The 12,074-nt window shown below is 37.8% G+C and overlaps 1 protein-coding gene across 2 annotated transcripts in view; it reads right to left on the bottom strand.

Moving 5' to 3' along the window:
• Positions 1-7,313: 7,313 nt before the first annotated feature.
• The window catches only part of LOC133521206 (U4/U6 small nuclear ribonucleoprotein Prp31), a 28,356-nt gene continuing 23,595 nt past the window's right edge, over positions 7,314-12,074 (bottom strand). For both annotated transcript variants that reach the window (XM_061856041.1, XM_061856042.1), the window contains exon 9: positions 7,314-7,532. In XM_061856041.1, the coding sequence (XP_061712025.1) occupies positions 7,422-7,532 (111 nt within the window). In that variant the 3' untranslated portion in view covers positions 7,314-7,421. The remainder of the gene's footprint in view (positions 7,533-12,074) is intronic.

Below are 12,074 nucleotides of genomic sequence, written 5' to 3'. Positions count from 1 at the left end.
TTAACTATAATGAGAAGTTTTAACTGGAATAGCCACATTTTGTTTAATATATAACCTTGATATCTAGGTTATCTAATAAATCGTAGTTAATTTTACGGATAAAAGTGTTAATAATTTATCTGCTATTTACAATACTCGTAAAAATGATATCAGTGGTTATCAGAAAATGGTTGAAGGTTATATTTAGATAACTCGTTTATTTTTAAATTATAAAAGAAAACAGTAAACGTATTTATTTATGACAGCACTTATTAACCATCTTCATTTTATTTGTTTTGATGTTGACTTTACACTAATTACTTTAATTTGCCAACCTATTATAATATATGTCTTGTTTAAACTTTCTCCATTTTTTAAGACATCCCAAACGCTTCTTGGATACGAGACTTGATAAAAGCAGCGTAACGCGGTCGACGTCCTTGAACTGAAGTTACGCCGACGTTATTATGAAACGTGCGCGAGCGCCGAACTTGTCGTTGGCGAAACTCAGCGCATTTCATGAACGATCTTTAGAAGGGGTTATTTCTAATAATTGGGGTAATTTCGGGTTTCGATACAGCAGCGGCTCTGTATACACCAATCGCGACATACAAGTCAGGTTAGGCGGAGATAAGGCTGCCTGTGGACTGGACAGGCAGCCTAATTAATACCTACTACTAGCATTTTCTTCGAAACATGTCCAGTCGCCATCATATACATGAATCGGAGATCCGAGCCGTAAAGGTGTTCACAAATATCTGAACAAGCCACTATTATAAAGTGCATGTTCAAAAATGTTTGAGCACTTTAGTCACCCCGATATACATATATATAAATAAATAAATATTATAGGACATTACACAAATTGACTAAGTCTCACAGTAAACTCAATAAGGCTTGTGTTGAGGGTACTTAGACAACGATATATATAATATATAAATATTTATAAATACTTAAATAAATAGAAAACACCCATGACTCAGGAACAAATATTCATGCTCATCACACGAATAAATGCCCTTACCAGGATTTGAACCCGGGACCATCGGCTTCGTAGGCAGGGTCACTACCCATTAGGCCAGACCGGTCGTAAAATGTATGCAACTAATATATAAATAATAAATTAATAGATAATATATACAGTTCCGTAAAATTTGGGAAACCGGTGGGAATCACAAAACCCAAAACGACGAACACTAATATTTTAATCGCCTGCACAAGTAACCACTTAAATATGTAAATGTAATCGTTAATCAATAAGTGCTTCATATACGCCATAAAACATAATTTGTTGACGATCGTTATTTGTTTTAACTGTAACGCAATAGACTAATAAGCAGGTTGATAAAGCCACCTCGATGATAAATCAAAGTTCTGCAGTCAGTTTACACTCACAAATGGTATCAGTCGGACACGGTACACGGTATAAATAAACGGCCGGCCAAACATGAACTAGTAATTAGAACCTAGATAGTAATCTGATAACAAACACCAATCAACACTTCGAAAAACACCCAGCTGTGCATTATTTGCAATCAAGGTTGCAGTTCGATACCAAGCCTTTAAATCATTGAATGCTTAGGTTGATTATTTATTTCTTACATACAGAGTGATATTGTTACATCTGACAATACCCTGAGGGCTGAATACGAGTATGTAATGTCACACTCTGGTCTTACTGAACATCTTTTACTATGGGGCCAACCCCGAAAGCGGAAATAATCTGCTGTCTCGGACATTTCGGTGAATCAAATGGTGGCGAATGTTTTTAGGGTTCCGTACCCAAAGGGTCAAACGGGACCCTATTACTAAGACTCCGCTGTCCGTCTGTCCGTCCGTCCGTCCGTCTGTCACCAGGCTGTATCTCATGAACCGTGATAGTTAGCCAGTTGAATTTCTACAGACTATGTATTTCTGTTGCCGCTATAACAACAAATACTAAAAACAGAATAAAATAAATATTTCTTTCCAATCTCGAGGTTCTCATCCAATCACCGAAGTTAAGCAACGTCGGGCGGGGTCAGTACTTGGATGGGTGACCGTTTTTATAGATAATGGTACGGAACCGTTCCTGTGCAAGTCCGACTCGCACTTGGCCGGTTTTTTTATGGTACTTCAACATTTTTGGGCTTAGCAAAAACTATGGTGGGCCCAATCGCCGCAATGATATCAGTATCGCAAAGTCTAGATAAATACGCGATATCTTTAGATGAAGCTTTAGACAACCCTAGAAGGCATTAAAGGCTGTGGTTACTTATCCGCCTTTCTTCTTTCAGTTTCAGCTTCCGTGTCTCAGTTGGAATCAGTTTATTTTGTGGGTTTTTAAACTGGTCGATCGGTGTTTCTTTGCAACGTTCTCTCATATTTTCTTTGCAGAGTCATGGACCAGTAGATACCGATAATCGGTAATCGTAGAAGTTATCGGTTGACAAAGAAATTAACTGGGGCGGGTCAAAGATGGCCTTAGTTGTAAGAATCTACGTTTAGCGCCCAAAGAAACACTAACCGAAATAGACGTTCAGTTTTTGAGTTTAACTCTTCGAGTTATTCTTCGTGATTGCCACAGTCGCGCGTTCGTAATTACAGTCATGATTAATTTTAATAGCATTTTAAATTGTCTTGTAAGTTGTAACGTCGTTTTTAAAGATTATTCTCAAGCCTATCGCACCGTGCCTTATTGCCTGGATAAAACATGTTACATAATAACTATTAGACTTAAATGTCCAGCCCTTTCTACATAACGCCGCGCCGTAACGAATAGCTAAATGGTCGGAATGTGAGACCATAGTGTGTGCAAGTGTGTTTAGTAATAGATCTAAGCGGCCAGTGCATCTCTTTGCGTAATATAGATACATCGAAATACGAGGAAATACCAGAACTAGGACGCAGTTCATTCAATATTTTGGTTGGAAACATTTTTAATTGAATGTTTTATTTAGTAATTGGAAGTGACTTGCTTTTTAAGTCGATACAGCGGAATAAATGAAAATAAGGTCGAACGGGATAATTGCGTAAAGGATTAACAAGTGATTTGTATGTCCATTGAAAAGAAGCATTTCAAAGATACTAAAGTAATTGGTCACATAATACACCTGTGTGTATTCACATCAACAGCGTAGGTGAGTCCAACGTTAAAGTGGAGTTCAATAGAAATTTCCAATAATGTAAACAAACCAATTTAACTCTATTACTTCGTAATCTCGCACACATTAATGACACCCATGATCTTATCAAAATTCTATAAATGTTTCATTTCCAGAAGTTATTAGTGAAACTATATGTTTTTATTAATATGCCAGCGAAAACAAACTTCCTAAACATGTTTAATATAATGTAAAATGTTAAAAACGTCATGTTAAAAAATAATAATGTGTGTATGAAAAATTTAGTTAATGTTAATTAATTTATTATTATATATATATTATATATATATATAAATTAATTTTAATGTTTATTTAATAAACATTAAAATTAACATTAACATTAAAATTTATATTATTTACCATTTCTATTGAACTCGACGTGATCACTGAATTCGATCTATAAAACCTATAAAATAAAGCCTGACCAGTAATATATGATCACGCGCCGTATTGCGGAATTTCACTGGAACTAAATTTTTCATACTAAACTGAACTGTCATCCTATACAAGAGAATAACAGCGCCCCCTTGACAATGATCATATGTTTCTTGTCGGGCTTTACATAGGTTCCTGGCAATATACAGCTCTCTCTCTCTAGCAGATGGCTGTCTCCTGCTTTTTCCGGACTGCCATCGTCAGAAGGAATAATACTGGTTCGTTTGAATTCGTTCTATTGGAATTACAGCCTAGATCAGATTTAACGATGTTAACGCGGCTATTCAATTTACGCCGACCACAACAAAAGGCGTTTCGAAGTGATAAGAACACCGGAGTAAATTTTATAGCAAATAGACTGGCGACCGTGGTATAATAACGATCAAAGGGTACACCTTTCTCTCACCGTGCCTTTTATGTTAGAATTACAAGAAAATGGATATGCCATAAAACAATTGCGGATCGATCGTAAAACTTAATTTGTTCAGTTGAGCCCATTATCCTCCAGGTCACTGGGATGGAGGTACATTGTACGGTGAACAAGAATTTACCAATAAGTGTTAATTAAGCCTGAAGCCAGGGCCAGGGCTTAATTAACACGAGTTTGTAATTCTTGTACCGCCCGTGGCACACAACAAAAAACACTTAAAATTTTGTTTTTTGCACTTGTGAGCAAAAAACAAAATTTTAAGTGAAATATTTCTTAAATACGGTGACTTTTCAAACATTCGTCCGCCATATTGGCATTTTTGATAAGTTAGGCATCGAAGGCACAGATCTATCCGGCATTGAAAATTGTGTAAAAAATATTCTAAATGGCTATTAAATTAATCAAATTAAATTACCGCCCGTGGGCATAATATGGCTCATTCCATCTCAGTATGTTGGCATACAATAACACCATTTACGAGCAAGCGTGATAAAAATGAAATTAAAGTTCACCTTAGGTACTCTTTATAACTGCTTTTATCTTATACTTTGCCATCTTGCAATTTTAACCATTTGACCGCCAAAGACGTCAACGCGCGTAGCTACATCTGAATGTCAACCTTCGTGAATTACGACAAGGTTCACGATGAAGCGCCGCGCACCATATGCGTGGCCTTCAAAAGGATTTACTCCGGCTTTATTTTAATTAGCGACTATATAGGATTATTTATATACTGAGTAAGACACGTTATTCTAAGTACTCCATCAATTTGCGAATGGGAGGAATATTGCTGTTACAAAACACCCCGTTGATGGGAATACATTGGACCTAGGTAGCAAATTAGACTGTAACGGTAACCATTCTCACGGTACGTTTATTGGATTTACCATAAATGGGCATATGTTTCAAACACAACTTGATAAAATGTACCTCTAAGTTTATATATTGCTCATTGCGACACACAGTTGCTGCTTTGCCAAACCTTGTAGTTAGTTAGTTAGTTATGTTGGGCATTTTGCGCAAATCGACAACCATTTTTGTGTGAAAGCGAGGTAGCGCTACTCTAGCCACCCCAGCTCCGCCACGAAACCTATAGTAGCCGCAAACCAATCTGACGACCGGGGTCATAAAACTTCTCATTCACACTCGCGTGGGTAGGTAGGGCATAGGTAGAGTGAGAGAGATAGTAATATGACCCCGGTCGTCAGTTTGGTTTGCGGCTACTATAACAGTATGTTCAGGTTGCCTCCTTTAGTGTGCAAGGAGTCCCTAGGAATTAGTTCCTGTATACTTCTACCTGTTTACAGCCTAGGAGAATATGTTTCGCTGTTTCCTCTTCTTCCATGCACGCTCTGCACATGGGGCTGTCAGTTTTACCCATATTATGTAGGTGTTTGTTTAGTGTGTTATGTCCTGTAATAAATCCTACTATTTTTCGTAGTTTGTGTCTGGGTGTTTTCAGTAGTATTTTGGTGAGTTTGTAGTTTTGTTTCGGTAGAATTTCTTTGGTCTGCTTACATTCATTTCAGCCCAGCACTTATTGTGCAGAAATCTCTTACGTATTCCAGGACACAGCATATTTAAAATTACTTGCTACGCTCATCGACACAAACAACAACTTTGCTCCCTGGATAAGTACTTGAACTGTTTTTTTTACTGCAGAACTGTAACAGATGTCAACTAGCTTTTGTTTTAATAATTTTAATATTTGTAGTGGTCATGGACAGACGGGCCAATTCGAGATTTAATTGTGCGATCTGATTCCGATACGATACTGATCTGTCAGTATTTATCCTCAGTTTGGCGGAATATTATTCTGTAAATATTGTAAATCAATATCAATTAACTTTGTAGGGAAAATAGTGTCATTTCTTCAACCAAAAACGTCACATTTGACACTTACAAATCAGTATCGTATCGGAATCAGATCGCGTAACTAAAACTCGAATTGGCCCGAGAAGTGGTGCTGCTTGCTATCGGTATGTGGCCCGCTTGATTGCAGTGCAGCCCTACGGTCGGTGTCGCAGATGGTCACAACACTAGCGTGGCCCGAACTGATAAGCATCGCCCGCCATTAGCGGCGTCTTTGTACAATTTACCCAAGCTATATATGTCTGCTATCCGTGTTTTAAAGTATTAAATCCTTTATTTAATCGTGTATGGTGTTTTATCCTCTTACCTTATTGCAAATAAGAATCTATTGTTTTTTTAAGTAATGCAGCAAAAACGGCGTTCCTTTATTATTGGCCGTTAATTCTAATTTGGACTAATAATCCTTAAAATTTTATGATTATACGTATACTACATTTGTATTTTTAGAGAGTACTTAGAACGCCACGTAGTGTGGATATTGTTAGATTCTATTTATTTTTATTAGATTGCGTACTGGGACTCGGTTCTCGTCTGGCTAAAATTTATTAAGGATTGTATTGATAGCTATTGTATAGGCAGCAGTAAAAGTAGCTATGCTCTGTTCCAATTAGTACTAAAGGTAGGATAGTGGGCCTTACGAAGCTATTAAATCTGTGTTAAATTCATTGTAAAAACCTCAGCCGCTTAGCAACTCCTGCTGTTGACTGTATGATGGACTTAAGTTTGTAGGTACATAGCTAGGCCACCATTAAGGGTCATATTTCTATTTATTTGTCTTCGAGCTGCATTACTATTGCTATAACTATTCAGTAATGCAGGTCATTCGACCTGGGATTAATTATAAAAAATGAATTGAAAATGAATGAAATTGCTCGTCGTCAAATGGAAGCCTAGGTTTGTATTACCTACTTTGTATCCATCAACAGCTTACATGAACTATGCCAAGTTTGCCTGCTGACCCTGGTAGTTTTTAAATAATTTGTTTATGAAACTTTCTATTATTAACCACAACGCTACCCGCGGGTAAAAATCCTTCATAGTTTAGTACAGAACCGGATGATGAAATTGAAGTTGGAATATAGTTCATGTCATCCACGATGACTCCTCGACTCTTATTGTCATATTATTAAAGGTTAGATTTCAATAGCATGACAAATAAAAGTCAAAGCACGCGTCTTCGTGAATGACACAATCTATACAAATATGCAACATCAACTTGGCAAACGTAAAGACATTTTTTTTTCATAGAACAAGGATAGTGAGTACACTATAAATACTGTTTATGTTTTTAAGTATTAGATGACTGTACCTGACAAAGGAACTTACTAAAACATTGAGTCTTCTTAAGAAAATTTGTTAAGCTGTTTAGGCATTGGAAGAATACTCACCATATTTTGCAGAGGGGTTCATAATATTTAATTAAAAGGGATATTGTGAAAAGTAAACAAAATAAATAAAACTTACCAAATACTTTTATTCATGACTTCTTTGTACATCGACCAATCAAGTGCATTGCATTTTCAGCCTAATCGGAAAGCTTATTGAGAGCAAATTGATATAACTCACGTAGTCCTCTTGCCTACCGATAAGAATCCCGATGTGTTCGAGAAGTATTTGGCGTTGGCTTCGTTTACACGCGTCTCTGCTGCTTGAGGATTCACGATTTCCAAACCCTGAAACAAAGACAAGATTATACATTAAACATGTGATGTGATTTTTATTGACCTCCTGCCCTTATTAAACCTAAAAGCTTTTCGTATTTACGTAAAGCACCTAAACTTTACTCTAAACCGGACATGCATAGGGATATAATATAAGTATTTGGCGGCTAAATACCTCGAGGTTTCTGGGTTAAGGAAAATGCCTCCGCAAAGCGCGTTAACCTTGAGGGTCAGGCGCTAGTCGTTCAAGTTTTCAGGTCATATTAGAAATCATCATCTCCCATACATACTGCGGGCCACGCCAAATGGGAAATATAATTTATTGCCTTGAGGGAACGCCTGTTTCAAGTGTAGGAGCGTGTTTGATGTTATTGCTCTCACATACCGCGCGTCTGGTTTAAAAAAAAAACAACCTTCTAGCAACTCCACCATACGAGTATGAGCGTTGATTCTGAACTTCTAAAAATCTGATGCCGTTTTTGTGTCGTAGGCTCTCGTACGGCTAAAATTGATAGCAATTTTTTTTATTCGTCAATTTTTAAGTTATAGGTCCTCGCTTACAGTACGGGCGGCCTACAACTCTTATTACTTTATTTATATTTAGCATTTTAATGAATATTTATTACTGTTATCGTGTAGTATTAGTATATAAAATATTTGTTTAATATATTTATAAGTACGTTCTGGTTTACGTATTATTAAATTTTTTGAGTGTGTTTATTATTTTATTGATAAATTTTTCTAACGGTGTTTTTGTAACTTCTTTTTCCATTATTTCACCATCATATATTTAAGAGTCTTGTTGGTGGAGCGATTTCCATGTGTGTCGGTCCTCTGCCTTCTCGGCAGTTGAATTTTTCCTTTACTTGATCTATGTAGGTTCTCCTTGGTTGGTGGTTGGTGGTAGGAGAACCTACATAGATTATTTTAGATACATCATAAAATTGATAGCTATTGTATAGGCCGCAGCAAAAGTAGCTATGCTCTTATTGACAATGGTTTAAACTCCACTAAAGTAATTAGTCCTACGGTTAAGCTCGCCTTTAAGAGCTTAGGTACCCTTCTGTCGAAAATCTCGGCCAATGAGCATATGTATGTATTGTATGGACTGACGTTTATCTGACATTGCTATTTGTACGTTACGTACAGGTACAGTGCGAGTTCTGAATCCAGAAGCACCAGATTGTTCTCTTCGACGTAGACGTGGACATGCGCGTTCGCTAATATGCAGGGGCCGGGCACGCACATTTCTGACATCACGCAAGAGAATCTGTATATTACAACGCGCACGTGGATGTCTGCGTACACGCACCCAATGTGCACAGCCCGTAACAGTTGCGAATTACGTACACGCTTAACACGTTCACGTCTTTTCGTCTCACTAGGGTTGTCAAATTCGTTTAAGGGTTTATTTAGACGGCGCGCGAAAGTCACATGAAATTTCAGTTACATTGCGGACTTAGGTTACATCCAATTCAGCCGACCGATCAAGTGTCTACTGTCAATATCAAATTTCCCTGGCCATAGATAATTATATTTGAAATCTTTATGAACCAGAGAGATTCAGATCCCTTAGAGCTAATGATAACCACTCCAATGCTCCATAACTCGATTTACTTGTGCTCGCACTCCATGGAGAATACACGGCCTGATTGTATGGCAGACCACAAGGCAGAGCGTTTACCATCGTCACATCTAATTAAGTAAGTAAGCCGGTTCAATACAATTGTTAGTGAATTTCTCGCTTCATTCACGCTCAGCACGACAGTTTTTTGCTTACTAGTTATACTGTATTGAGTAATTATCATGACACGCGATGTAATCTAAGTGCCGCAAGATGGCTAAAAGTGTTAACCTTTTTATTTGGCAGTCTTCTTGGTTGTATGCAGACCGCAAAGGCCCCGTAGTTTCGTGTTCCTCTCTCACTATCAATGAGCATAAGCGCGAGCGAGATGGATGTGCGTGCTCGGGACCGGGGATATCATGTTTTTGAATTTTAACTTGTAAGTTTAAAAAAAGGAATCGCTCAGTTCCCTCAAAACTAAAATTGCGCATTTATAGAAGCAATTTTCATATTTTTGCTTTTGTACATAAATTGAAACAATTTTTTAAAGTGCGTTTTAGACCTACGATATGGGTGGCTTAAAATAAAAGTAATCTACCTACCTGACTATGAAACAAAAGACGTAGCTGGGTAGTTTATTTTTATTGTTCTATATAATCTCCTTCTACCGAAATGCATGTATTAAATTTGTCAAATAGCAACATTAAACCTTTAAAAAAAAATATAGGCTAAGTAGATTATATAGGTGAACTAAGTGTATTTACAGTACATATGGGGCTACTTTATAGCACTAGTGCGAGAAGTAGCATATTACGTTACTGTGTCGAACATTTAAAGGGCCATATGTACTGTAAAACGTTGTACGATACATGTGCGAATAGGTAATTCGCAACTCGTGTCGATTTAAAACACTCCCTTCGGTCGTGTTTTAATTTATCGCCACTCGTTTCGAATTTCCTATTTTTCGCACTTGTATCGTAATGTACTATTTTAGTTTACTTAATTGACCCGGGGGTGATCTGAGCTGGGTGAACAGAGTCAACTACAGGTACTTTTCAGCCACCCCTCGTATGTTCGTGATTTTTTTTCTGTCGAGCGAAACTCAATATTAGATTTTTAGCATCCGTATTGTGATCTAAAAAAAGCGGTACGATTTTTCAAAAACTCCGCTTTCTGAACCTATGGCACCTCAAACGCATGATGTCAAGCGCGACATCCAGTATGTATGCGCCAAGTCTGATGATAGGCGAACACCGGAGCCTATGGGCGCCTAATACAATAAAAAATCACTATTGAGAGCTTAGGGAGAAATATAGATCTCTCGCCATTAACCCAGTGTTTTCTAAAATGTCTCAAAACCTCTTGTATAGAGGTGGACATTTTGCAAAAATAGTGTGAAATCAACGAAGAAAGCGTGACATCAGCGCAAAATGTGTTACTTTATATGAGCGCTTGAGATGATTAAAACGATTTGCTCTCATTAGCAACGGACCATATAAAACGTTCGAGCTGAAAACTAGACAATTAAGTTTGTTTATTTTTGTAATGTCTAAATAAGTGGAGCATATTTCTGATAATAATATACATATTATTAATCAACACGCGACTATTTATTTTAATAAATATTAATTGTCCATATTAGATAAGCATATATATATTCTGGTAACTATTTTTATTTCCAGGATAGCTCAGGCGAATAGGCTTTTATAAAAGGTACATAGAAGTACACAATGATCAAATATCAATACAAATCAGAATATAAATTTTGATCCATATGGCATTCTGATGTCAAAACAAGGCGCGAACAGTTTCTTAAACATATTTCCTGGAGAGTTATGGTTAATCGGATCTAACTGCGGTCAACCTTTCTAATACAAAATCTATAACACGTATATAGGTGACCGATAGAATCGATAGACCGATAGAATCGATAGACCGATAGCGGTGATGACCAGCATTAACGTATGTAATCTTGTACATTTTTGTATAAATTCTGAAGTACAGAAATCTCCGATGCACACTGCATGAGCATCAGCGGGCGCCGGCGGCCGCAATCTCACTGATTGCCATCGGTTAACGGTCGCTGGACGCTGGGCGGAGGGCAGTAATAGCCCCCAGTTTGCAACTAGGGACGGTATTCACGAAGTACAGATCGCGCCGAACATCCTATTAGTTCTCTGAAGTTAGTTTTTGCATGTGCATGTATAACGGGGAGTGCTCCGAGGAATTGTTCGGATTAATCCCTGCCGCTTCTTTTCGCCATCGCCCTACGCGACAACATTTCCATCCTCATCATTTAGATGGTTGGCAGTCCTCAACTGTGCGTTTTTCCAGGAACTTTCTGCCTCGCACTGCTAAACTGTGGAATGAACTGTCGCCTGCGGTATTTCCGGACCGATACGACCTTCAAACCTTCAAGAAAAGAGCGTACTCCCATCTTAAAGGCCGGCAACGCACTTACAACCCCTCTGGTGTTGCAGATGTCCATGGGCGGCGGTAATCGCTTACCATCAGGTGATCCGTCTGCTCGTTTGCCTCCTCTACCATAAAAAAAAAAGTGTATTGTATGTGTATAAAAAAAATCGCTACAAGTTCAGAGGCTGCAAAGCGGGGATCGCGCAAAACGTCCAAGCTAAGGTCATTATAAAAAATAATCCAACTCGAGAGAGAGAGAGAGAGAAAGAGAGAGAGAGTTTCCTATAGTTAAATAAATAGCCTTGAGTTGGGAAGAAACTACTGAAAAATCAATCACGTTGATTGTTCCTAATTTTGATTAATAAGCCTTAACAATTCTCGAGACCCAAAAACTGAGAAGCAGGAAGACAACCATTCACTTGGATGCTAAAGATACTCTGGAGAAAAAAAAAAGTTAAAAAAAGTGTCAAAGTTCCAAGTTTACAAGTAACGCGCTCACAGTCCAGACACAATGTTTTGTGAATATGCTAGTCGTTTGCACCACAGGTGTGGTTGTGGTCGATTAAGGCGGAATG

The sequence above is a fragment of the Cydia pomonella genome, chromosome 9 (assembly GCF_033807575.1).
Source record: "Cydia pomonella isolate Wapato2018A chromosome 9, ilCydPomo1, whole genome shotgun sequence".
Taxonomy (NCBI): domain Eukaryota; kingdom Metazoa; phylum Arthropoda; class Insecta; order Lepidoptera; family Tortricidae; genus Cydia; species Cydia pomonella.
The sequence above is the reverse complement of the archived record's forward strand: the minus strand, read 5'-3'. Positions and strand labels throughout refer to the sequence as shown.